The sequence below is a fragment of the Topomyia yanbarensis genome, chromosome 2 (assembly GCF_030247195.1).
Source record: "Topomyia yanbarensis strain Yona2022 chromosome 2, ASM3024719v1, whole genome shotgun sequence".
Taxonomy (NCBI): Eukaryota; Metazoa; Arthropoda; class Insecta; order Diptera; family Culicidae; genus Topomyia; species Topomyia yanbarensis.
Genome location: NC_080671.1, coordinates 183,669,430 through 183,697,163, shown reverse-complemented (window position 1 = coordinate 183,697,163; position 27,734 = coordinate 183,669,430). Strand labels below are relative to the sequence as shown.

General features: G+C 42.3%; 1 protein-coding gene across 6 annotated transcripts in view; it reads left to right on the top strand.

Annotated features, from left to right (window-relative positions):
• The window catches only part of LOC131682343 (uncharacterized), a 364,899-nt gene that overhangs the window by 312,660 nt on the left and 24,505 nt on the right, over nt 1–27,734 (top strand). Inside the window, exons 39-61 of one of the 6 annotated variants that reach the window (XM_058963732.1) lie at nt 50–994; nt 1,054–1,698; nt 1,927–2,238; nt 2,304–3,248; nt 3,312–3,962; nt 4,486–4,797; nt 4,860–5,804; nt 5,868–6,518; nt 9,601–9,912; nt 9,975–10,919; nt 10,983–11,633; nt 13,202–13,513; nt 13,576–14,520; nt 14,582–15,232; nt 16,984–17,295; nt 17,358–18,302; nt 18,359–19,009; nt 19,299–19,610; nt 19,672–20,616; nt 20,684–21,334; nt 21,591–21,902; nt 21,964–22,908; nt 22,972–23,622. In XM_058963732.1, coding sequence (XP_058819715.1) covers nt 50–994; nt 1,054–1,698; nt 1,927–2,238; nt 2,304–3,248; nt 3,312–3,962; nt 4,486–4,797; nt 4,860–5,804; nt 5,868–6,518; nt 9,601–9,912; nt 9,975–10,919; nt 10,983–11,633; nt 13,202–13,513; nt 13,576–14,520; nt 14,582–15,232; nt 16,984–17,295; nt 17,358–18,302; nt 18,359–19,009; nt 19,299–19,610; nt 19,672–20,616; nt 20,684–21,334; nt 21,591–21,902; nt 21,964–22,908; nt 22,972–23,622 — 14,946 coding nt within the window. The remainder of the gene's footprint in view (nt 1–49; nt 995–1,053; nt 1,699–1,926; nt 2,239–2,303; nt 3,249–3,311; nt 3,963–4,485; nt 4,798–4,859; nt 5,805–5,867; nt 6,519–9,600; nt 9,913–9,974; nt 10,920–10,982; nt 11,634–13,201; nt 13,514–13,575; nt 14,521–14,581; nt 15,233–16,983; nt 17,296–17,357; nt 18,303–18,358; nt 19,010–19,298; nt 19,611–19,671; nt 20,617–20,683; nt 21,335–21,590; nt 21,903–21,963; nt 22,909–22,971; nt 23,623–27,734) is intronic. The other 5 variants (XM_058963733.1, XM_058963735.1, XM_058963736.1 and 2 more) reach the window with 5 other exon arrangements.

Below are 27,734 nucleotides of genomic sequence, written 5' to 3'. Positions count from 1 at the left end.
TTAGCTTTTCTTGTTCGTAGAAATAAAACCAGTTTCTATTTTAATATAGCCCCACCTCAAGATACTCAAATTGTGGCACGCGAGCCATGCGCTCCATCGCCATGTGGGCCAAATGCCCAATGTAGGAACATTAACGGTGTGCCATCTTGCTCTTGTCTAGTCAACTACATTGGATCACCGCCTAATTGCAGACCGGAATGCACAATCAGTGCTGAATGTCCCAGTAACCAAGCCTGTATGAGCGAAAAATGCAGAGATCCTTGCCCAGGATCATGTGGTATCGGAGCACAATGCAATGTTATAAATCACACACCCGTATGCACGTGTGGAACAGGTTACACGGGAGATCCATTCACTAATTGCTATCCTGCGCCACCTCCACCGAGAGAACCAGTCAATGACGATCCGTGCAATCCATCACCTTGTGGGCCTAACGCGCAGTGTAACAATGGGATTTGCTCATGTCTACCGGAATACCAAGGTGACCCGTATCAAGGTTGTAGACCAGAGTGCGTACTCAATTCTGATTGCCCTCGAGATAGGGCTTGTATTCGTAGTAAATGCGTTGATCCTTGTCCAGGAACCTGTGGACAAGATGCGGTTTGTGAAGTCATCAATCACATACCGATGTGCAGTTGTCCAGCTGGTAGGGCTGGAAATGCATTCGTGCAATGTAGACCACACCAGACACCAATAGCAACAAATCCGTGCAGTCCAACGCCTTGTGGACCAAATAGTCAGTGTCGTGAAATCAACGGGCAAGCCGTTTGCTCCTGTGTACCAGGATTCATTGGTAGTCCTCCCATCTGTAGACCAGAATGCGTCGTCAGCTCAGAGTGTCCACAAAACCAGGCATGCAACAACCAGAAATGTCGAGATCCTTGTCCTGGAACTTGTGGCGTTGGAGCTCGTTGCACGGTAGTCAATCATAATCCGATTTGCAGTTGTCCTGAAAGGAACACTGGCAACCCGTTCATCCGTTGTCAACCAATAGGTACGATTTTAAATTTATGATATCATTTGGAGAGTGAAATATCAATTTTATTTTTTTAGTTGAACCTCCAGTTCAAATGACTCCAACGAATCCGTGTCAACCATCTCCGTGTGGTTCAAATGCCCAATGCAGACCCGTTGGTGAGTCCCCATCGTGTACTTGTTTAGAGAATATGATAGGGTCCCCTCCCAACTGTAGACCCGAGTGTATAAGCAACTCTGAATGCCCTAGCAATCAAGCATGTATTCGTCAGAAGTGCCAAGATCCTTGTACGGGAGCGTGTGGTTCTAACGCTGAATGCAGGGTTGTCAGCCATACGCCAATGTGCATCTGTGCAGAGGGTTTCACTGGTGATCCCTTTTCCCAGTGTGTACAAGTCCAACATGACATATCAAGAGAACCAGTATCCCCTTGCACACCTAGTCCATGCGGAGCAAATGCTATCTGCCGAGAGAAAAATGGTGCCGGCTCTTGTACTTGTATCGAGGATCACTTTGGCAATCCATATGAAGGTTGTCGGCCGGAGTGTGTGCTCAATTCAGACTGTCCCTCAAACCGAGCATGCGTCAGAAATAAGTGCCAAGATCCATGCCCTGGCACTTGTGGCCAAAATGCTGAATGTCAGGTTGTTAACCATCTTCCGTCATGCACATGTTTCCCAGGTTACGAAGGAGATCCATTTAGATTCTGCAGCGTACAACAACGTAAGTTACTTTTGTAATTTTAGCCGCTTTTGCATAGAAGTACACATATAGTCGCCTTCTAGATAGATTTCGAAGCAATGAATCTCATATTATTACAATTGAGATACAATGATTCGATTTGAGCTTAAAACATTAAAAACACTATCTAGGTCGCTTGATGCTTTTATAGATAAGTTTCACAATAAACATTCAACAACAAGATATTTTCATTTATTTAAAAAACGTTAGCTATTCAAGAATATATGAACCCGTGCCAACCCAGCCCATGCGGTCCTAACAGTCAATGTCGGGAAATTAATGGACAGGCAGTGTGCTCTTGTCTTCCCACATATATTGGATCTCCTCCGGGATGTAGGCCAGAATGTGTCACGAGCTCAGAATGTCCTTCGGACAGAGCCTGCATTAACCAAAAATGTGTAGACCCATGCCCGGGAACATGCGGCACTAATGCTCGATGTAACGTTAACAATCACAGTCCCATCTGCTCTTGTCAATCGGGATACACTGGAGATCCATTCACACGATGCTATCCAAATCCACGTAAGTTGCTTCACTAGTCTCAGTACGTTCAATTACAACTAACTAATGTACATTTCTATAAATAGCTCCTCCACAAGACACTCAAATCATTACCCGAGATCCATGCGCTCCTTCGCATTGCGGTCCCAATTCTCAGTGTAGAAACATCAACGGTGTACCCTCCTGCTCGTGTTTAACCAACTATCTCGGATCTCCACCCAATTGTAGACCAGAATGTTCGATAAACGCAGAATGTCCAAGTAATCAAGCTTGTATGAATGAAAAATGTCGAGATCCATGTCCGGGATCGTGCGGTATTGGGGCCCGATGCAACGTGATCAATCACACCCCAATTTGTACTTGCGAACCTGGTTACACCGGAGACCCCTTTACGAATTGCTATCCTGAGCCACTTCCACCGAGAGAACCGGTCAACGATGATCCATGCAATCCGTCACCTTGTGGGTCAAATGCGCAATGTAGTAATGGCATTTGCTCGTGCCTACCGGAATACCAAGGAGATCCGTATCAAGGTTGCAGACCAGAGTGCGTATTGAATTCTGATTGTCCACGAGATAAGGCCTGTATTAGAAGTAAATGTGTCGATCCTTGCCCTGGAACATGCGGACAGGACGCGATATGTGAAGTTATCAACCACATACCAATGTGCAGCTGTCCAGCTGGTAGACAAGGAAACGCATTTGTACAATGTAGACCCCAGCAAACCCCGACGGTCACGAATCCATGCAACCCAACTCCATGCGGACCTAATAGTCAGTGTCGTGAAATCAATGGCCAGGCAGTATGCTCTTGTGTACCAGGGTTCATCGGAAGCCCCCCTACGTGTAGACCAGAGTGTGTGGTTAGCTCGGAGTGTCCTCAAAACCAAGCCTGTAATAATCAAAAATGCCGAGATCCATGTCCTGGAACATGCGGGATCGGAGCTAGATGCTCGGTCGTAAATCATAACCCAATATGTAGCTGTCCGGAACGATATACTGGTGATCCTTTCTCGCGTTGCCAACCCATAAGTATGTCGTCATTTAGTACTGAAAAGAGCAAATCATTTCTTACCCCCTAATCATTTCTTTCAGTCGAAGCACCTGTTCAAATGACCCCATCTAACCCCTGCCAACCCTCGCCTTGTGGGCCTAATGCCATTTGTAGACCAGTGGGCGATTCTCCCTCGTGCACTTGCATTGAAAATATGGTTGGAACACCTCCGAACTGCCGACCAGAGTGCGTCAGTAATTCAGAGTGTGCGAGTAATCAGGCGTGTATCAGACAAAAATGTCAAAACCCTTGTACCGGAGCTTGTGGAACAAATGCTGAATGCCGAGTCGTTAGTCACACTCCAATGTGCATTTGTTCTGTCGGATTCACCGGTGATCCATTCAGTCAGTGTATGCCTGTACAACAAGATGTCCCAAGAGAACCGTCTTCACCTTGCAGTCCAAGTCCGTGTGGAGCCAACGCCATCTGTAGGGAACAAAACGGTGCTGGTTCCTGTACTTGTATGGAAGATCATCTCGGAAACCCGTACGAGGGATGTCGACCAGAGTGTGTTCTAAACTCAGACTGTCCTTCGAATCGCGCATGTGTACGGAACAAATGCCAAGATCCATGTCCAGGAACGTGTGGACAGAATGCAGATTGTCAAGTCGTCAATCATTTGCCAACGTGCACGTGTATTGCAGGATACGAGGGCGATCCATTCCGATTCTGCAGCGTGCAACAAAGAGAACGTAAGCTTTGCTTTTTAGTATATTCTCGTGATGTCGAATCGGATACGATCATTAATTCACACTTGCAGTACATTTCGTTAATTTCCGCACAGCAAAACAAATGTCACTTGTACTGAAATCACGACAAAAGCTGTGTTTGCTGAGTGATCGGATGTGTAGAACTCGATAAAAGATACGAAAAAGGTTGAGATTCGGTAATCAAAATAATCAAAAAAAATCAGTTATGTATGAGTCAGTTTGACCAACAACCTTGTTCGATTCACTTACAAAACCTTTGTTTACCGAGTTTCTGCTATCTACAGAAGCACTTGCTATCGCTAACGATTGTCGAACCATTTTTGAATATTATTGCACTTTTCACATCAAACTTGTATGAACACTGCTTCTTGGCAATGGGAATTTTCGGGATTTACAAATTTCAGAGCCTATTTCGACATGAAAACATTTTGTCTCAGAAGTCTCAATTTTGCTTCTTTCATTGCGACTATCACTATAATTATTATTATAATTATTCATCTCACAGCAATTCAAGAATACGTAAATCCTTGCCAACCCAGCCCATGTGGCCCTAACAGTCAGTGTCGAGAGATCAATGGCCAAGCTGTGTGCTCATGCCTTCCAACATATATCGGATCACCTCCTAGTTGTCGTCCTGAATGTGTCACTAGTTCAGAATGTTCTTTGGACAGGGCCTGCATTAACCAAAAATGTGTCGATCCATGCCCGGGTACATGCGGCACCAATGCTCGGTGTAACGTTAAAAATCACAGTCCCATCTGCTCTTGTCAATCGGGATACACTGGAGATCCATTCACACGATGCTATCCAAATCCACGTAAGATTCATTACTCATCACAGTTCGTTTCATTCTAAACTAATGTACATTTTTTTAATCAGCTCCTCCACAAGACACTCAAATCATTACCCGAGATCCATGCGTTCCTTCGCCATGTGGTCCCAATTCTCAGTGTAGAAACATCAACGGTGTACCGTCCTGCTCATGTCTAACCAACTACCTCGGATCTCCACCCAATTGTAGACCAGAATGTTCGATAAACGCAGAATGTCCAAGTAATCAAGCCTGTATGAATGAAAAATGCCGAGATCCTTGTCCAGGATCGTGTGGTATTGGGGCACGATGCAGTGTTATCAATCATACACCAATTTGTACTTGCGAGCCCGGTTACACTGGTGACCCCTTTACGAATTGTTATCCTGAGCCACTTCCACCGAAAGAACCGGTCAATGATGACCCATGCAATCCATCACCTTGTGGACCAAACGCGCAATGCAGTAATGGAATATGCTCGTGCCTACCGGAATACCAAGGAGATCCGTATCAAGGTTGTAGACCAGAGTGCGTGTTGAATTCCGATTGTCCACGAGATAAGGCCTGCATTAGAAGTAAATGTGTCGATCCTTGCCCTGGAACATGCGGACAGGACGCGATATGCGAAGTTATTAATCACATCCCAATGTGCAGTTGTCCTACTGGTAGGCAAGGAAACGCATTTGTACAATGTAGACCTCAACAAACTCCTATGGAGACAAATCCATGCAACCCCACTCCATGCGGACCTAATAGTCAGTGTCGTGAAATCAATGGACAGGCAGTATGCTCTTGTGTACCAGGATTCATTGGAAGTCCCCCTACTTGTAGACCAGAGTGTGTTGTTAGCTCAGAGTGCCCTCAGAATCAAGCCTGTAACAATCAAAAGTGTAGAGATCCTTGTTCTGGAACATGCGGCATCGGAGCTAGATGCTCGGTCGTAAATCATAACCCAATCTGCAGCTGTCCGGAACGATATACTGGTGATCCTTTCTCACGTTGCCAAGCCATTAGTATGTAGTCTTTTTAGTGCTTCGAATATCGATTATTTCTTACTCCCTCATCATTTCTTTCAGTCGAAACACCTGTTCAAATGACCCCATCTAACCCTTGCCAACCCTCGCCTTGCGGTCCTAATGCCATTTGTAGACCAGTTGGTAATTCTCCCTCGTGCACTTGCATTGAAGATATGGTGGGAGCACCTCCGAACTGTCGACCAGAATGCATCACAAATTCAGAGTGTGCAAGTAATCAGGCGTGTATCAGACAAAAATGTCAAAACCCTTGTACCGGAGCTTGTGGAACAAACGCTGAATGCCGAGTCGTTAGTCACACTCCAATGTGCATTTGCTCTATCGGATTCACCGGTGATCCATTCAGTCAATGTACACCTGTACAACAAGATGTCCCAAGAGAACCATCTTCACCTTGCAGTCCAAGTCCTTGTGGAGCCAACGCCATCTGTAGGGAACAAAACGGTGCCGGTTCCTGTACTTGTATGGAAGATCATCTCGGAAACCCGTACGAGGGATGTCGACCAGAGTGTGTTCTAAACTCAGACTGTCCTTCGAATCGCGCCTGTGTACGAAACAAATGCCAAGATCCATGTCCAGGAACGTGTGGACAGAATGCGGATTGTCAAGTCGTCAATCATTTGCCAACGTGCACATGTATTGCGGGGTACGATGGTGACCCATTCCGCTTCTGTACCGTGCAACAAAGAGAACGTAAGCTTTACATTTTAGTAAATTCTACTAATGCCGGATGTTGTCATATGTATGAAACATACCATGAGCAACTACATTATTCGATGCACTTACAAAACTTTTGCTGGTGATTTTCTGCTATCTACAAAACAGCTTATTAGCGCTTACGATAAGAATGCAAATAACTGCTATACAATTTTTATAGGATATGATTACGCATAGAGCATAGTTGTTCTGTCAAAACATCCTAGCACGTGACAAAATTGTTAGTTGTAGGCTGGCGAACGGATAACACTTTGGGGAAACTGTTACTAAAATTAACAGATTAAGGGTAGTCAAATCGATGTAAGATCAATTCAATTCAAAAACTTTTCTCTTCAAACAGAACTGTCGAATGAGACAATATTTCACTCAAGTCCAAAATATGTATTCTTGTCTGACGCTGATGTTAAATTCGCCGTGCAAAATTTTAGATGTTATATGATGGAATTTTTATTTTATTTTATAAATGGCGTTATGGCATAATAATTCACTAAAACCAAATTTGGGACAAACAGCCAAGTGAATTTGTGCTTCGATTTCGTCTCATCAGAATCCGACACTAACTTAGTTAACGGACTAAGCTTGCGCCGGATTGAAGCTAGCTCCAAAAAACGGACACAATTTGTGTTCCTGAGCAAACTTCTAGTCAAGTGTGATGCCCCACAAGATGCTCTTCACGCGCAAAAATGGCTTTAAATAATTTTCTCCTTAATGGAGAAAAAATAGTTTTCACTAAAATTGTTCTCCACTAAGAAGAAATGTAGCATAACTTCTAAAAGAGCATGTAGGGTAATGAGTCTTTTTTGCTCTGTTTCAATTATCACCCTAGCCATTTGAAGACTTTGGTTAGAGCAACGAATAATTTTGAACCAACATAAGGTTAAAAAAATTGGTTGATTGTACTGGTCGGCATGCTATACGCAACGCTCGAGCGAAACGGTCGCTGGTCGTCCGCGACACGTTTAGAGAACACGCAAACGAAAAACTACCTAAAATTTAGTTCTTTTGACTCAATCTCGGGGTATCCTGGAGGAAGGTAAAATTAAGTAAACCGTGGTGAAGGTAGTTTCCATTTAACCACGGCAAAAATTACATTTCATTACTAGGTTTTTTATACTCAAATTTAAGTTAAATTTTGAGTATACACCAAACAACACAAAAGTACCTTCCTCCACGGAAGACCTCGACTGAGTCGAATCTCTCGTTTTGTTTTTGACAACACTAATAAGTGTGAAAGCGACACACAACTCAAAAGTAAGTTAAAAGAACTTATTCTGTAGGTTGTTTTATTTAACCGTGAAGTATAAACATCAGTGACGGATCCAGGGTGAGGGTCCTGGGGGTTCGGACTTCTCCGAAATTTTTTGCTTGTTGACAAATTTTAAATTAGTTTCAAATTTATATTAGTTTCAAACTCAAAATCATTCCAAACCAAATTTCACCAACAAAACATATATTTATTAAATAAGGTTATTACGTATTATGAATGGTGCCATTTTCATTTTAAAATCGAAATTTCAGAGCCCTCCCGAATTTTTTTTCTCCGCCTCTGATAAAAATTGGCAATGATGAGTTTCGGTTGACAAATGGCAAGTTACGGCGGATAGGTTAGTACAACCTTCCAATAGCTTACAAGCATCGCCAGCATCTATTTTAACATGCCTAGTCGCCATTTTGTTTGCTGGGAAAGTTTCACTATTAGAGCATTCTAGTTAGAGTGTAGCCACATACTTCAGATTTCTGCTCGTTTGGATACGTCAAATTCGTCTTGGCCACACTGTATATGGAGTGCTCAACTCGCTACCAATAGACTTTTCTACGTCTCATGTACATACATTTCACATGACGCAAATACTATGTAATTTACTACTTGTTAGAAAATAATAAACAAAGACGGCAAAATCAAATGGGATTGTTTTCAACCCGGAAACTGCATAAGTGTTCATGAGACCGGCCGTCAAGAGCTCAATGCTCTTTACTGTTTTACGAACAAGAACTGAGGAAGTTCTCCTGTTAACACATGCTGGGATCTTTTTATTTAAAGATTTTGTGATATATTCATAACACGGTTTAGTGATAAAATAAGTTCACGATACAGATTGGGTTATTGAATGATAGGGGAGCTATCGTGCTAATTGCCTTCGGTCTTCAGTAGAAGCCGAAACCACAGATAACAGATATTTATGCTAGAACACAACATATTTAAAAACCTGCGTAAACTTTCCATTCGATAAACGTTGGAAATCAATAAGCCCTAAACGTCTATTATCTGTGACGAAACTATTTAACAATACGCTTGCTTTTTGAGACCACTAAAATTTAACTTTATAATTACATCTCACCGATGATTTGAGCAAACAAAGTAGTGCAGCCATAATGTCCGAACGTCAATCTAAAAAATGGCATTTTACACAAATATTATTTTTTGGAAAGTTGTGAGCCGCATTCCAATATTTGTCACACCATCCAATTCTGCATCGCTCTAATGCTAAAAATGTTACTAAAACATTAATCTTTGATCCAGCTTGGTCTAAGAAAACTTAAGCTGCATACCAACCGAATAATGTGAAAATCAAAAATATATTGCTTTATTAAATTGCTTTACCATAATAATGATTGGGTCTCAATATACCAAAATATCAAAAAAATTATAAATATGAGGAGCAGCTTTACTATAATAAGGGTAATAAGAATCTATTAAGATTCACAAATGTGTGCAAGCTTAGAGCCAACTTTTATATGGAAACACTAATAATTCAATATCAATTCTTCAAAAGGGCTAATGAGATTTTTATAAACAAACTTATTTCGCTCATTACTCCACTGCCGAGTCGAATTTCATGAAAGATACACATGAATCAAAGTCTTTACCCTTGGTAGAATCAATTTCAAATGTCTTCTGGGTTGAAAATATAACAAATTAAGAGAAATCAGCAAAACAAAATTTGTTTACAAATCTTATTAGCCCGATTCTAATGTTGATATGGAATTGGTCTCAGATAGCACAACTCTGCTTATTCCATTGCGATTATTACTATTATGATATCTATTCATCTCACAGCGATTCAAGAATACGTAAATCCTTGCCAACCCAGCCCTTGTGGTCCTAACAGCCAGTGTCGAGAGATCAATGGCCAAGCTGTGTGCTCATGCCTTCCAACATATATCGGATCACCTCCTAGTTGTCGTCCTGAATGTGTCACTAGTTCAGAATGTTCTTTGGACAGGGCCTGCATCAATCAAAAATGTGTCGATCCATGTCCGGGTACATGCGGGACCAATGCTCGGTGTAACGTTAAAAATCACAGTCCCATCTGCTCTTGTCAATCGGGATACACTGGAGATCCATTCACACGATGCTATCCAAATCCACGTAAGATTCATAACTCAATACAATTTATTCCATTCCTAACTCATGTACATATTTTTAATCAGCTCCTCCACAAGACACTCAAATCATTACCCGAGATCCATGCGTTCCTTCACCATGCGGTCCCAATTCCCAGTGTAGAAACATCAGCGGTGTACCCTCCTGCTCATGTTTAACCAACTACCTCGGATCTCCACCCAATTGTAGACCAGAATGTTCGATAAACGCGGAATGTCCAAGTAATCAAGCCTGTATGAATGAAAAATGCCGAGATCCGTGTCCAGGATCATGCGGTATTCGGGCACGATGCAGCGTGATCAATCACACCCCAATTTGTACTTGCGAGCCCGGTTACACTGGAGATCCATTTACAAATTGCTATCCTGAGCCACTTCCACCGAGAGAACCGGTCAATGATGATCCATGCAATCCGTCACCTTGTGGACCAAACGCGCAATGTAGTAATGGAATATGCTCGTGCCTACCGGAATACCAAGGAGATCCGTATCAAGGTTGTAGACCAGAGTGCGTGTTGAATTCCGATTGTCGACGAGATAAGGCCTGCATTAGAAGTAAATGTGTCGATCCTTGCCCTGGAACATGCGGACAGGACGCGATATGCGAAGTTATTAATCACATCCCAATGTGCAGCTGTCCTGCTGGTAGGCAAGGAAACGCATTTGTACAATGTAGACCTCAACAAACTCCTATGGAGACAAATCCATGCAACCCTACTCCATGCGGACCTAATAGTCAGTGTCGTGAAATCAATGGACAGGCAGTATGCTCTTGTGTACCAGGGTTCATTGGAAGTCCCCCTACTTGTAGACCAGAGTGTGTGGTTAGCTCGGAGTGTCCTCAGAATCAAGCCTGTAACAATCAAAAGTGTAGAGATCCTTGTCCTGGAACATGCGGCATCGGAGCTAGATGCTCGGTTGTGAATCACAACCCAATATGTAGCTGCCCGGCACGATATACTGGTGATCCTTTCTCACGTTGCCAAGCCATTAGTATGTAGTCTTTTTAGTGCTTCGAATATCGATTTTTTCTTACTCCCTCATCATTTCTTTCAGTCGAAGCACCTGTTCAAATGACCCCATCTAACCCTTGCCAACCCTCACCTTGTGGTCCTAATGCCATTTGTCGACCAGTGGGCGATTCTCCCTCATGCACTTGCATTGAAGATATGGTTGGAGCACCTCCGAACTGCCGACCAGAATGCGTCAGTAATTCAGAGTGTGCAAGTAATCAGGCGTGTATCAGACAGAAATGTCAAAACCCTTGCACCGGAGCTTGTGGAACAAATGCTGAATGCCGAGTCGTTAGTCACACTCCAATGTGCATTTGCTCCGTCGGATTCACCGGTGATCCATTCAGTCAGTGTACACCTGTACAACAAGATATTCCAAGAGAACCATCTTCACCTTGCAGTCCAAGCCCGTGTGGAGCCAACGCCATCTGTAGGGAACAAAATGGTGCCGGTTCATGTACTTGTATGGAAGATCATTTCGGAAATCCGTACGAGGGATGTCGACCAGAGTGTGTTCTAAACTCAGACTGCCCTTCGAATCGCGCCTGTGTACGAAACAAATGCCAAGATCCATGTCCAGGAACGTGTGGACAGAATGCAGATTGTCAAGTCGTCAATCATTTGCCAACTTGCACGTGTATTGCGGGATACGACGGTGATCCATTCCGATTCTGCAGCGTGCAACAAAGAGAACGTAAGCTTTACATTTTACTACATTCTACTAAAGCAGGATGTTGTTGTGAATGTCATATGTATGAAACATACCATTAACAACTACGTTATTCGATGCACTTACAAAACTTTTGCTTGTGATTTTCTGCTATCTACCAAAGAGCTTAATATCGCTTTCGCTATTGATGGATTTTATTGCACATTTCACACAAAATTAGTTAAAGCTCTTATGGCTTTATTTGTAAAACATAAATACAACACAGACTTCGAGGCGTTTTGGCATATACATTAACTTGTTTCTTACTACGGAGCGTTACACTCCATCGAGTGTGTGTAACTCCAGAGTAAGGATTGTGTGAAAGGTCAAACTACACACTCAAATTGGCTCGGCTATTTCCCAACAGCCGTGTAATCAACAAATTTAGAAACTGATATCTCAGTAAAGTGAGATTTGTTAGCTGGTTTTCGGTGAAATATTTTCCGAACATCAGCTATTATACGTCTCTTTTGCTGAGATCTCAGCCCAAAAATTGTTTACTGATATCTCTGCTGTTGAGATTTTGGCAAAAGATGCGAAAAAAGCTGAGAATCGGCAGAAAAAATTAAGTTGTAGGGTGAAATGTGCAATATCGAGAACTATTCACAACCCACCCCAATGAAGCGTTCATTGGTGAGCATGGTTCTTGAGAGACATACGATTAGAACCTTTCAGATAAATATCAAAATACGCACTTTGAAGGGAAATACCGGACGAACCTCACCAAGCACATCTGACGAAGGAACGTTTTCTCTTTTATCTACTGCTGTGATATGTCAGCAGAGAATACCGGTCCATCAATATTTACTCTTCAAAGTGCATTTTGACAGTTGGCTTTAACGCTCTAATCATCTGTTACTGGAGAATTTTTCTTTGAAAAGATCTAGCACTTGACGACTTCGATGGATTGTTGAATATTCACACAGTTCAGTGATAAAAGGTGCTCACTGTTCAGGTTGTGATTGGCTTTATAAATGGCAGGGAAACTGTTCAGTAATGCGCTTGCATTTTTTATTTTATTAACATTTAACTAAATAATCTATTTTGCTTCAGAAGGAATATACACTTACAATTCTAACATCTTAAAATAATTCTAGTAATTGATAGCTCAAAAGCTCTGCAGCAATAATAGTTGAACGGTAAGCTGAAAACAAAAGAGGGAAAACAAGTTTTAGTCAACCAGTCGAACGCACCGGGCCGGCGGAAGCCCTGCATGAGGTACAGCAAACTACACACCTGGAAAAGTTTGGTGCGTGGAAATCCTCATCTGAAAATTCAAAACACTATTTTTATTTGAACCTCTTCCGCCGGCCCTGCTAAAGCAAATGCTAATTTGGAAAACTGGGAACCGCATCTACATGATTTTTCTGTCTCGTGGTATCTCTCCATCTCTCTGGTCCTAAAAATATTACTAAAAAAAACTTCGAAAGCTCAGCTGTTATCAGAATGCTTCAGCTTGCATACCAAACCGACATTATGAACATAAAAATAAACAACATGTTGTTTTAAATGTCATAACGTGACTTGTATCACTACAATTATCCCTCTCGCAGCCATTCAAGAATATGTGAATCCCTGTCAACCCAGCCCTTGTGGTCCTAACAGTCAGTGTCGAGAGATCAATGGCCAAGCAGTGTGCTCATGTCTTCCCACGTACATCGGATCACCTCCTAGTTGTCGTCCTGAATGTGTCACTAGTTCAGAATGCTCCTTGGACAGAGCCTGCATCAATCAAAAATGTGTCGATCCATGTCCGGGTACATGCGGAACTAATGCTCGATGTAACATTAAAAATCATAGTCCCATCTGCTCTTGCCAATCTGGATACACAGGAGATCCCTTCACTCGATGCTATCCAAATCCACGTAAGATTCATTACTCATCACAGTTTGTTTCATTCTAAACTCATGCACATTTTTTTAACCAGCTCCCCCACAAGACACTCAAATCATTACCCAAGATCCATGCGTTCCTTCACCATGCGGTCCCAATTCTCAATGTAGAAACATAAACGGTGTACCCTCCTGCTCATGTTTAACCAACTACCTCGGATCTCCACCCAATTGTAGACCGGAATGTTCGATAAACGCGGAATGTCCAAGTAATCAAGCCTGTATGAATGAAAAATGCCGAGATCCGTGTCCAGGATCGTGTGGTATTGGGGCACGATGCAGTGTGATCAATCATACACCAATTTGCACTTGCGAGCCCGGTTACACTGGAGACCCCTTTACGAATTGCTATCCTGAGCCACTTCCACCGAGAGAACCGGTCAATGATGATCCATGCAATCCGTCACCTTGTGGACCAAACGCGCAATGTAGTAATGGAATTTGTTCGTGTCTCCCGGAATACCAAGGAGATCCGTATCAAGGTTGTAGACCAGAGTGCGTGCTGAATTCTGATTGTCCACGAGATAAGGCATGTATTAGAAGTAAATGTGTCGATCCTTGCCCTGGAACATGCGGACAGGACGCGATATGTGAAGTTATTAATCACATACCAATGTGTAGTTGTCCTGCTGGTAGAGCTGGAAATGCATTCGTGCAATGTAGACCTCAGCAAACCCCGACTGTGACGAATCCATGCAACCCTACTCCATGCGGACCTAATAGTCAGTGTCGTGAAATCAATGGACAGGCAGTATGCTCTTGTGTACCAGGGTTCATTGGAAGTCCACCTACTTGTAGACCAGAGTGTGTGGTTAGCTCGGAGTGCCCTCAAAGTCAAGCCTGTAATAATCAAAAGTGTAGAGATCCTTGTCCTGGAACATGCGGCATCGGAGCTAGATGCTCGGTTGTGAATCACAACCCAATATGTAGCTGCCCGGAACGTTATACTGGCGATCCTTTCACACGTTGCCAACCCATTAGTATGCCTTTTTAGAACCTCCGAATATCGAATATTTCTAACTCCCTCATCATTTCTTTCAGTTGAAACACCTGTTCAAATGACCCCATCTAACCCTTGCCAACCCTCACCTTGTGGTCCTAATGCCATTTGTCGACCAGTGGGCGATTCTCCCTCATGCACTTGCATTGAAGATATGGTTGGAGCACCTCCGAACTGCCGACCAGAATGCATCAGTAATTCAGAGTGTGCAAGTAATCAGGCGTGTATCAGACAAAAATGTCAAAACCCTTGTACCGGAGCTTGTGGAACAAATGCTGAATGCCGAGTCGTTAGTCACACTCCAATGTGCATTTGTTCTGTCGGATTTACCGGTGATCCATTCAGTCAGTGTATGCCTGTGCAACAAGACGTTCCAAGAGAACCATCTTCACCTTGCAATCCAAGTCCGTGTGGAGCTAACGCCATCTGTAGAGAACAAAATGGTGCCGGTTCATGCACTTGTATGGAAGATCATCTCGGAAACCCGTACGAGGGATGTCGACCAGAATGTGTTCTGAATTCAGACTGTCCTTCGAATCGCGCTTGTGTACGAAATAAATGCCAAGATCCATGTCCAGGAACGTGTGGACAGAATGCAGATTGTCAAGTCGTCAATCATTTGCCAACGTGCACGTGTATTGCAGGATACGACGGAGATCCATTCCGCTTCTGTTCCTTGCAACAAAGAGAACGTAAGCTTTACATTTTATTACATTCTACTAATGTCGGATGTTGTTGTGAATGTCATATGAAACATATCATGAACGACTACATTGCTCGATGCACTTACATGAGTTTTGCTTTCGATTTTCTGCTATCTACAAAAGAGCTTAATATCGCTTACGGTAAGAATACAAATAACTTCTACGAACATTTAGAAGGATTTTATTGCACATTCCACATTAAATTCGATAATGACACATGTGCGGACAGTTCTTAAAAGCATGATGAATGTGCACGTTCTCGTGAATATTCCTAGGCGTCTTTGGAGTGTTTGCACCGAAAGCGCTGCGACGTAAACGTGCTCTTTTTATACCTACCCTGGAACATACTACACTTCTGTCTGTGTGTGTGTGTTGCTCGATGGTATGCATTGCATGACCTTCAAACTAATGTGTAATGTGCAATATCGACAACTATCAACGACCAACCACATTTCTTTGTCTAGCATAATTCTCGAGAAACATATGTTCAGGGGCTACAAGCTAACTGTGAAAATACACTTTTAGGCGAAATGCCGGATGAACCTGTAAAGCACAACTGTAAACATATAATTAAATACTTTAGGGTGACGTCACAAATAAACTCAAGTGTTCATTTTTGATAGTTCGCTTGTACTGTTTACATGAAGTTAGATTTTTTTTCTGTTCTGCTACGAGCGATTCCAATCGTCGAGAAATTTTTTCTAAGTCCATCTAAACAGTACAAGTTAACTGTCGAAAAAGTGAGGTTAACTGTATCAGTAAAAAACGTAACAAAAAAGGTGTATTTGGACAGTAGACTCTTACGCCCTGATCATATGTTACTCAAGAGTTTATTTATAAAAGAAAAAGATCCTAGCACGTAGCGAACAGAGATAACACATAGCTGGTAATGACGACACCATCGTTACCAAGAGTTGAAGGGGAGATTTTGGTTAACCACGGTAACAATGTTGACACATGTTGGAATTTTACTATATATAAAGTCTTTGATCCTTGAATATTCATAACGCTGTTCAATGGTAAAATGTATTCACGACACAGATTCCCATACCCTTATTAAACGATCGGCCCAGTCAAGCCAATCGAAAAATGTGCCGGAATTTCGGCTTGCTTCTGTCGGAGCTCCGGCTTAGTGACAAAACCGATTCCGAGTGAGCCGAAATTTCGATGGAAACCAGCAATTCCGAACCGTTTTTCGGATGGGTTGTACGAGGGGAATAGGTTTAGTTCTAATTTGCTTCAGTCACCATTACGGCAAAGTTCGTCAACAAGCGTCTTGAATTTTTTTAATTTATTTACATTTAGCTGCATAATTACGACTATTTTGCTTATGAAAACATTATTGTTCTAGTTTCTATCAATGCCATCTAATTTTTAGCCATTTTATATTTTATACTAACACAAATATTAATTTGAAAGCTATCAACCGCATCTTAACATTTGTCAGTCTCATGATATCTCTCCATATCTTTGGTGCCGAGAGAAATCCTAAAAGCTTCAGTCTTCGAGAATTTTGCTAGTTACCAGAAGACTATATTGACGACGATTTACAATAGTAGCGTTCACTTTAGTCTTAAACTTACCAGCAAAATTCCGAAAAACTATATAATATGATACCGAGGTTGGTAAATTTTAGCTTGCAAGAGTATACTGACATGAAATTTTTTTGTCTTAGATATCAGAGCTTTGCTTCCTTCATTGCGATTATTATTGTTATCATAAAAATATTCCTCTCGCAGCCATTCACGAATACGTAAATCCCTGTCAACCCAGCCCTTGTGGTCCAAACAGTCAGTGTCGAGAGATCAATGGCCAAGCAGTGTGCTCATGTCTTCCAACATACATCGGATCACCTCCTAGTTGTCGTCCTGAATGTGTCACTAGTTCAGAATGCTCCTTGGACAGAGCCTGCATCAATCAAAAATGTGTCGATCCATGTCCGGGTACATGCGGAACTAATGCTCGATGTAACATTAAAAATCATAGTCCCATCTGCTCTTGCCAATCGGGATACACAGGAGATCCATTCACTCGATGCTATCCAAATCCACGTAAGATTCATAAATCATCACAGTTTGTTTCATTCTAAACTCATGCACATTTTTTTAACCAGCTCCCCCACAAGACACTCAAATCATTACCCGAGATCCATGCGTTCCTTCACCATGCGGTCCCAATTCTCAGTGTAGAAACATCAACGGTGTACCCTCCTGCTCGTGTCTATCGAACTACCTCGGATCTCCACCCAATTGTAGACCAGAATGTTCGATAAATGCAGAATGTCCAAGTAATCAAGCCTGTATGAATGAAAAATGCCGAGATCCGTGTCCAGGATCGTGTGGTATTGGGGCACGATGCAGTGTGATCAATCATACACCAATTTGTACTTGCGAGCCCGGTTACACTGGAGATCCCTTTTCGAATTGCTATCCTGAGCCACCTCCGCCGCGAGAACCGGTCAATGATGATCCATGCAATCCGTCACCTTGTGGACCAAATGCGCAATGTAGTAATGGAATTTGTTCGTGTCTACCGGAATACCAAGGAGATCCATATCAAGGTTGTAGACCAGAGTGCGTGCTGAATTCTGATTGTCCACGAGATAAGGCCTGTATTAGAAGCAAATGTGTCGATCCTTGCCCTGGAACCTGCGGACAGGACGCGATATGCGAAGTTATTAACCACATACCAATGTGCAGCTGTCCTGCTGGTAGACAAGGAAACGCATTTGTACAATGTAGACCTCAACAAACTCCTATGGAGACAAATCCATGCAACCCTACTCCATGCGGACCTAATAGTCAGTGTCGTGAAATCAATGGACAGGCAGTATGCTCATGTGTACCAGGGTTCATCGGAAGCCCACCTACTTGTAGACCAGAGTGTGTTGTTAGCTCAGAGTGCCCCCAGAATCAAGCCTGTAACAATCAAAAGTGTAGAGATCCATGTCCTGGTACATGCGGCATCGGAGCTAGATGCTCGGTCGTGAATCATAACCCCATCTGTAGCTGCCCAGAACGTTATACTGGCGATCCTTTCTCACGTTGTCAACCTATAAGTATGTCGTGTTTGGAACACTTTTTGAGGCAATCATTGCATATTAATTTCTTTCAGTCGAAACACCTGTTCAAATGACTCCACTCAATCCGTGCCAGCCCTCACCGTGTGGTCCTAATGCAGTTTGTCGTCCAATTGGTGATTCTCCCTCGTGCACGTGTATAGATACTATGATTGGAGCACCTCCGAATTGCCGACCAGAATGCGTCAGTAATTCAGAGTGTGCAAGTAATCGTGCATGTATCAGACAGAAATGCCAAGATCCTTGCACTGGTGCATGTGGATCAAATGCTGAGTGCCGAGTCGTTAGTCACACTCCAATGTGTATTTGCTCAGTCGGATTCACTGGTGATCCATTTAGTCAGTGTACACCTGTACAACAAGATGTTCCAAGGGAACCATCATCTCCATGCACGCCAAGTCCCTGTGGAGCCAACGCCATCTGTAGGGAACAAAATGGAGCGGGATCCTGTACTTGCATGGAAGATCACCTCGGAAACCCGTACGAGGGATGTCGACCAGAATGTGTTCTGAACTCCGATTGTCCTTCTAACCGTGCATGTATACGAAACAAATGCCAAGATCCATGTCCAGGAACGTGTGGACAGAACGCAAATTGCGAAGTCGTTAATCATTTGCCATCTTGTACGTGCTTTGAAAGATATGAGGGAGATCCGTTCCGATTCTGTAGCCTGCAACAAAAAGAACGTAAGCACTAAATTTGAAACCCCAACTTGAGGTACCATTCAGACAGTGACTATCAGATTACACTTTTTTGAATATATGATTGAGCGCTAGCAGTACCTAGAAAAGATTAGCACTAAGCACCAATCTTATAATTTGTTTCTCTTCATAAAATTTTCTAATATTTTGGTAGAGTTTTACATCTTTCAATTTTAAAGAAAATTTGTATAACTACATCCAAAGAGCGGTTTTTTGTACAACTCTTTCAAAATCAATTCTAATGAATGTATTATGTACGCTATTCATCTCATAGCCATCAACGAATTCGTGAATCCTTGCCAACCAAGCCCATGCGGTTCGAACAGTCAATGTCGGGAGATCAATGGTCAAGCTGTGTGTTCATGTCTTCCGACATACGTCGGATCTCCTCCAGGATGTCGACCTGAATGTGTCACTAGTTCGGAGTGTTCTTTAGATAAAGCGTGTGACAATCAGAAATGTATCGATCCGTGTCCAGGAACCTGCGGAACCAATGCACATTGTAACGTTAAAAACCATAGCCCCATCTGTTCCTGTCAATCTGGATACACTGGAGATCCATTCACTCGGTGTTATCCTAACCAACGTAAGAAAACGCACACACGTTTACAAGTCATGCCCAATCTCATATACATTTTCTCATATAGCTCCCACACAAGACACTCAAATCATTGCCCGAGATCCTTGCATTCCTTCGCCATGCGGCCCCAATTCCCAGTGTCGAAATACCAACGGAATTCCTTCGTGCTCATGTCTAGTCAACTACATAGGAATGCCTCCCAAATGTAGACCAGAATGTTCAATCAATGCTGAGTGTCCCAGTAACCAAGCATGTATGAATAAGAGATGCCGCGATCCGTGCCCGGGATCATGTGGCATTGGTGCCGGATGTAACGTGATCAATCACACACCGATTTGTACTTGCGAGCCCGGTTACACTGGAGATCCATTTACAAATTGTTACCCCGAATCGCCTCCACCGAAAGCACCAGTCAACGATGATCCATGCAATCCATCACCTTGTGGACCGAACGCTCAGTGTAGCAATGGTGTCTGCTCCTGTCTACTAGAATACCAAGGAGATCCATATCAAGGATGTAGACCAGAATGCGTACTCAATTCTGATTGCTCTCGAGATAAAGCTTGTATTCGGAGTAAATGCGTTGATCCCTGTCCTGGAACCTGTGGACAGGAAGCGATATGCGAAGTTATTAATCACATACCAATGTGCAGTTGTCCAAATGGAATGACAGGTAACGCATTCATAATATGCAGGCCACAGCAGACACCAGTGGAAACGAATCCATGTAATCCATCACCATGCGGACCGAACAGTCAATGTCGTGAAATCAATGGACAGGCGGTATGCTCTTGTGTACCAGGGTTCATCGGGAGTGCCCCAACTTGTAGACCAGAATGTGTCACCAGCTCGGAATGCCCGCAGAAACAGGCTTGTAACAATCAAAAATGTAGAGATCCCTGCCTAGGAACATGTGGCGTGGGCGCTTTATGTTCAGTCGTGAATCATAATCCCATTTGTGTCTGTCCAGAACGCTACACTGGTGATCCATTCGTCCGTTGTCAGCTCATCAGTAAGACAAACTTAGCAAATTGCCATCATCTCATTCTCTAGTAACATCTCATATCTCATAATTTCAGTCACACAACCTATTCAAATGAACCCGGTTAACCCATGCCAACCTTCTCCCTGTGGGCCTAATGCTCAATGTCGACCTGTGAATGATTCACCATCGTGTACTTGTGTAGATGGCATGACTGGTGCACCCCCGAATTGTCGTCCGGAATGTATCAGTAATTCAGATTGCACAAATAGCCTTGCATGTATTCATCAGAAATGTCAAAACCCTTGCATTGGCGCCTGTGGCACCAATGCCGAATGTAGAGTGGTCAGTCACACTCCCATGTGCATTTGCTCCACCGGATTCACAGGTGATCCATTCACACAATGCTCCATAGCGCAACAAGATATAGAAAGAGAACCAATTTCACCGTGTACTCCAAGTCCATGCGGAGCAAATGCTGTTTGTAAACAGCAAAACGGCGCCGGATCCTGCTCATGCGTAGAGGATCATTTCGGTAATCCTTACGAAGGTTGCCGACCAGAATGTGTTTTGAACTCGGATTGTCCATCAAACCGGGCATGTACTCGCAATAAATGTCAAGATCCGTGCCCCGGAACATGCGGACAAAATGCGGAATGCCAAGTTGTTAATCACTTGCCGTCATGCACTTGCTCCACCGGTTATGAAGGCGATCCGTTCCGATTTTGCAATATTCAACAGAGAGAACGTAAGACATTTTATTTAGTACGAATGCTTTGCTGTGCCTGTTCTGAATATGAGAAGTCAATTGTACGATCTATCAAACTACTCATATGCTTGCTCCGCTTTAGCAAGGTTTTATTCCATTGACATTTTTTGAGATTCCTGGTTAAAATTAGCTTAAAACAAAATTTCGATTAATTATATTTTGGCGAAATATCTGCTTACCGCTTCTGCCATATATCAAAACGCTGTGCTCTTATCACTATTTCATTCTTCTACAGCGGAGCCGATCTACAAAAATCCATGCCAACCTACTCCTTGCGGTCCTAACAGTCAATGTCGCGAGATCAATGGCCAAGCTGTTTGTTCATGCCTTCCCACGTATATTGGGTCGCCTCCAGGATGTCGTCCTGAATGTGTCTCAAGTTCAGAATGTTCGTTGGATAGAGCGTGTGTCAATCAGAAATGCGTCGATCCATGCCCAGGAACATGCGGTACCAATGCTCGATGTAACGTTAAAAGTCATAGTCCCATCTGCTCTTGTCAATCGGGATACACTGGAGATCCATTCACACGATGCTATCCAAATCCACGTAAGACTAAATTAGTAAACGTAACTCGATCCAACCAAAACTCATACATTTTTCTACTCAGCTCCCCCACAAGACACTCAAATCATTACCCGAGATCCATGCGCTCCTTCGCCTTGTGGTCCCAATTCTCAGTGTAGAAACATCAACGGTGCACCCTCCTGTTCGTGTCTAACCAACTACCTCGGATCTCCACCCAATTGTAGACCAGAATGTTCGATAAACGCAGAATGTCCAAGTAATCAAGCTTGTATGTATGAAAAATGCCGAGATCCTTGTCCGGGATCGTGCGGTATTGGGGCACGATGCAGTGTGATCAATCATACACCAATTTGTACTTGCGAGCCCGGTTACACTGGAGATCCATTTACAAATTGTTATCCTGAGCCACCTCCGCCGCGAGAACCGGTCAATGATGATCCATGCAATCCGTCACCTTGTGGACCAAATGCGCAATGTAGTAATGGAATCTGCTCATGCCTACCGGAATACCAAGGAGATCCGTATCAAGGTTGTAGACCAGAGTGCGTACTGAATTCTGATTGTCCACGAGATAAGGCCTGTATTAGAAGTAAATGTGTCGATCCTTGCCCTGGAACCTGCGGACAGGACGCGATATGCGAAGTTATTAACCACATACCAATGTGCAGCTGTCCTGCTGGTAGACAAGGAAACGCATTTGTACAATGTAGACCTCTACAAACTCCTATGGAGACAAATCCATGCAACCCTACTCCATGCGGACCTAATAGTCAGTGTCGTGAAATCAATGGACAGGCAGTATGCTCTTGTGTACCAGGGTTCATCGGAAGCCCCCCTACTTGTAGACCAGAGTGTGTGGTTAGCTCGGAGTGCCCTCAAAGTCAAGCCTGTAATAATCAAAAGTGTAGAGATCCATGTCCTGGAACATGCGGCATCGCAGCTAGATGCTCGGTCGTGAATCATAACCCAATCTGCAGCTGTCCGGAACGTTATACTGGTGATCCTTTTTCACGTTGCCAACCCATAAGTATGTCGACTTTTAGTACTGAAAAGAGCAAATCATTTCTTACCCCCTAATCATTTCTTTCAGTCGAAACACCTGTTCAAATGACCCCATCCAATCCCTGCCAACCCTCGCCTTGTGGTCCCAATGCAAGTTGTCGGCCAGTGGGTGATTCTCCCTCGTGCACTTGCATTGAAAATATGGTTGGAGCACCTCCGAACTGTCGACCAGAATGCGTCAGTAATTCAGAGTGCGCTAGTAATCGGGCATGTATCAGACAGAAATGCCAAGATCCCTGTACCGGTGCGTGCGGAACAAATGCTGAGTGCCGGGTCGTTAGTCACACGCCAATGTGCATCTGCTCCGTCGGTTTCACCGGTGATCCGTTTAGTCAGTGCGTACCAGTGCAACAAGATATTCCAAGGGAACCATCATCTCCATGCATGCCAAGTCCGTGTGGGGCCAACGCCATCTGTAAAGCACAAAATGGTGCCGGATCCTGTACCTGTATGGAAGACCATTTGGGAAACCCGTACGAGGGATGTCGACCAGAGTGTGTTCTGAACTCAGACTGCCCTTCGAATCGCGCCTGTGTGCGGAACAAATGCCAAGATCCATGTCCAGGAACGTGTGGACAGAATGCGGATTGTCAAGTCGTCAATCATTTACCAACGTGCACGTGTATTGCGGGCTACAACGGAGATCCATTCCGATTCTGCAATGTGCAGCAAAACGAACGTAAGGATTAATGTTCATTTTTGATGCCACATCTACTAATTGCTCTAGGAGTTTTCAAAAAGATAAAAATGCATGATCAAGTAATGCGTCACAAAAAAAATTGAGTCGAATAGAAAATTCAGCGATGGTATGTAGTACCAAACTGCATATATCGAACATGTCAGTTATTAGAATAAGAACAGTCTTTTTTCCTGTTGGATGCATATTCCACTGCGACTAATGTTTAGATCTATTGTGGCAGGCCCCTTTCTATTGTGTGCCACATCAGGATGTTGATGCTGATTATAGGCATGGTCCCAGTAAGGTATTAACCCTTTCATGCCCAACTTTTTTCTAATGCATGTAGGGTTTCAAAATTATTTTTCCTTGAAAACGATTGGGTCAAGAAACACGAAAAGCCTATTTTCATAAAGATAGGTGCTTCCATGGCAGTGCTAGAAGCTGATCAATTTTTACCTTCTAATGCTCAATACAATTCTCCTAGAATAATTACAATAGTCCAGTTACGTGGAAAACGTAGCCAACGGCAGTCTAAATTGATAAGTTTTATCAGTTTTCAATAATATTGCACCATAACGAAGATATATGAAAAAATCATTTTCCGTCGTTAACGTAAACTGTCCCTGGCAGCACTGCTCCATCGGAATCCAATCAGACTAATTGCAATAACTTCAGCTCTAGAGCTGATCTTTGTAACTGTTAATACTCAAATTAAAGGCAATAATCACATTAATGAACCTTACTTGTTTTTGTGAGCAAATTTTGCTTCAATCAAAAGTTATAGCTGTTTAAAAACGTTGTTGTCCACAAACAACATGGGCATGAATGGGTTAAGTGCCCTGTTACTAAACCACTGAAAGTACTTAAACCATTTTTCGGCATACTAAGCAGTGGTTGAGTTATTATTTTATTTAGGAGATAAATCTTTTAAGTTGTCGGGCAGAATTATTATTTTTCCAAGTGTCATCTACAATTGAATTTCACCAGTTCTTCAATTCCATTTTTATGGTGCATTCTGAGACCCCACAAATGGCCTAGGAATAATTTTGATAATTCCACATTGTCCAGGTACCCAGAAAAGATCAACCTGCTATGGGAATTGAATGCATTCCCAAACCAATTTACTGAATTTAATGCTTTACGGGGGGCGTCTGGTGTGGTGGGCAAAAAATCGACTTCTTTTTTATTCGCTTAATTGTTATTATTGAACCTCTAAAATAGTTTCCCGCAATCTCAATGGCCACGCTGAACTTCTCTTGTTTTAAACAGCCATGCAGTAGAGTGACAAAACTTTTTCTAATCTCGCCGCCACTGAAGTACTTTCAATTGTTTCACAAGTGTGCCTTCAGCAGTTTTTACGTTAAACTTTACTTATTTCTTTGTTATACAACGTGAGTGCCTTTCTATATTTAACCCACTGTAAACTCTGTACTACTGTTTTCTTTGCTTCCCTTGTGTTTATGTCCTCCATAAAATTAAACCCCTTTGTTAAATTAGAATAGAAAAGCTCCCAGTTTGTTTTGCTATCCAGATTACTTTGAATAAATTTTCTGCAAATTACTGCACTTGCACCCTTTGCAGGATGGGGATTTATTTGGATGAATTTGATACTACTGTGACTACTGAATGTGATGGTTTAGGATTAGACTTATTTTAGTTTTTTGCTGTTCCCTAACAAGAATTTTATTTATGTTTATACCTACCAGAATGACAATGTTTATGTATTTAGTCCGTCCAAAATTGTGGGTACTGGCCAGTTTGTTATCCCCAGTTCTCTTTCTGGTACTTGTAGCATTACTGATGGCCCCATCAACCGTCCTCGGATTCCTTCCACTATTATGGACACCACTCGGTCCTGGAACATCATCGTTAGCGGTATTTTTGCTCGCTTTGTAATCAGTTTCGTGTAGTTATTTTGTTGTAACTGGTAGCCTCCATCTCCAAATCTTGATCAACATCCATTTGCTCTGGTCCAACTTTCTTATAGGAGCATTCACAAATTTGTAGTTCGGAACAAAATACACTCTTTGAGCGATTTCATAGATATCCCATCAACACTAAATGTAAGTTCTACAATATTTTGTTTATTTATAATTTTCCTTAAAAAAAATCTTCCATTTATCCAGCATCAAACCTTAAATTTGAGCTTTTTAGAAAAGCCAGTATGTCTTCATTGCTGTCAACTGACAATCGCAGATAAGAATCCGATAAGTGTCTACTAGTGCGGGATATGATCCTCATCCGCCGCAACAAGATCTACCCCCTCTCGGGGAATTATGCCAGCTATTTTGCTTTTAATCCATTCAGATGTTTTCTGATTTTAACAAATGTGAATCAAATAACTTATCCAATTTTCAAATGTAAGTATTAAATTGTCCTTGCGCTGGTGCACTACTCTATTTAGAACAGCTTTTGCGTTGCAACTGCTCGATTGATAGCTCTTAGTTAGGCTAATCTTTTGGCAGTAACCTTGACACTGTTAACTACATCCCTATACGATGTTTTACCTCTGCCATCTGTGTCTTTTGGTTGTACAAAGGACTCTGATTTAATTTGATTTAAACTAACCCGAGGACAACTTAACAGATAGTGTTTGTTTCATGAATGTCCCACTGATTTGATGGTGGCGCTAGTATACCTTCTCCATACGAATACCACGAACAGCGAAACAAAATAGTTTCAAAAGAAAAGTGTGTTTCGTTACATGTGTTATGAGCGCCGTCAATGCAGCAAGAACATCATTTAGAAAAAGCGTATTTCAAAATGTGGATAAAGAAAACTATTATTAGAGTATAAATTTATCCGTAACTGGAAACCGTCAGCAAAGTTACATAAATCTTTTAATAAATATAGCTGGAAGTCGTTATTTTCAGCAAACGGCTCTCTTCCTTCCTAAAAATGTTTTGGTTTTCTTGTTGTGTGTAGTGTGTAACCGGTAAATCATTGGTGCTTTTTTCTCGAGAAATATAAATGAAAAAGACTTTGGCCCTCGAAAGTATATCACCAAGTTTAACAATTCGTGAACCTATGACATCTTGTTTCCAATTAATTAAGAACGTCAAGAATTCTTGTATTTTGTTCGGAAATATAAACAAAATATGTAGGATTTTCCAAAGAGAATAGGGAAAGAGACGAATAGTGTGAAGCCAAAAATACCTTATTGAGCAGACCAATCGTGCAATGTAAATAAACATTACTCACGCCTCAGTTGGAGGAGATAAGTATTGTACATCTATCAAAAAAGAAATTTAAATTTTCGTCAGAATTTGGTTCAATCGTGATTGTGAGGTGCATTCTAGAGTATATGTATGAGTAAAAACAAGCTTTAAAATTATTTCATGTCTTTGTTTCGAAATGCGCATCGTTTGATAAACAAATCCAACGATGGACATACGGTATGTTTTTAAAATATTATAGGAGTCATTTAAAGTGCTACGTGTGGAAGCGGTTGCCAAAATTCTAGTGTTGAAATCATCATAAAGGGAGTGTTGCCGTTTTGACTGATTTTCACTCTTCGTCTCTTTCCCTATTCTCTTTGGGATTTTCTACACATTTAGCAAAATCGGTTTTTGATAGAATCTGTGTGCTTTTATCAGAATTCTGGCAGCAAATCGGTAGTACCTGGTTTTAGTAAGAATGCTGGCAGAAATGTACAATTTTGTTCGACTCCTGCCAGAGTTTTATTCGACTTTTGCAATAATTCTATCCGGAAGGTAGTGCAATGAATTTGGTACGAATCCCTACAGAGTTCTTCTCGCATTTTACTCGGCTCCAGTGTGACAGAAACCTAACGGAACGGATTTTACCGGAGGATTTCATGTCTCAGGAGATGTTGGTTTGATCCCGAGGATTTTCGGAAATTCCAATATAAGTGAAAGTGGCTCGATTTTGAGGGGCATCTTCTTGTATTTCCGAACGATTTATTGTATTGGAGTTTTTAGATTCAAAATGGAATCTATGTTTCGGATTAGGTATGGTGAAACGAGGACAGTTTCTAATTTTAACATCGAAATAAATTTGGTGATAGAAATGTTTTTTTGTTGTTTTTTACAGATATGGAAAAAAATGGGCTGCACCTTTTTGTAAATTTTGCTCCATTTGAGTCGCCATGA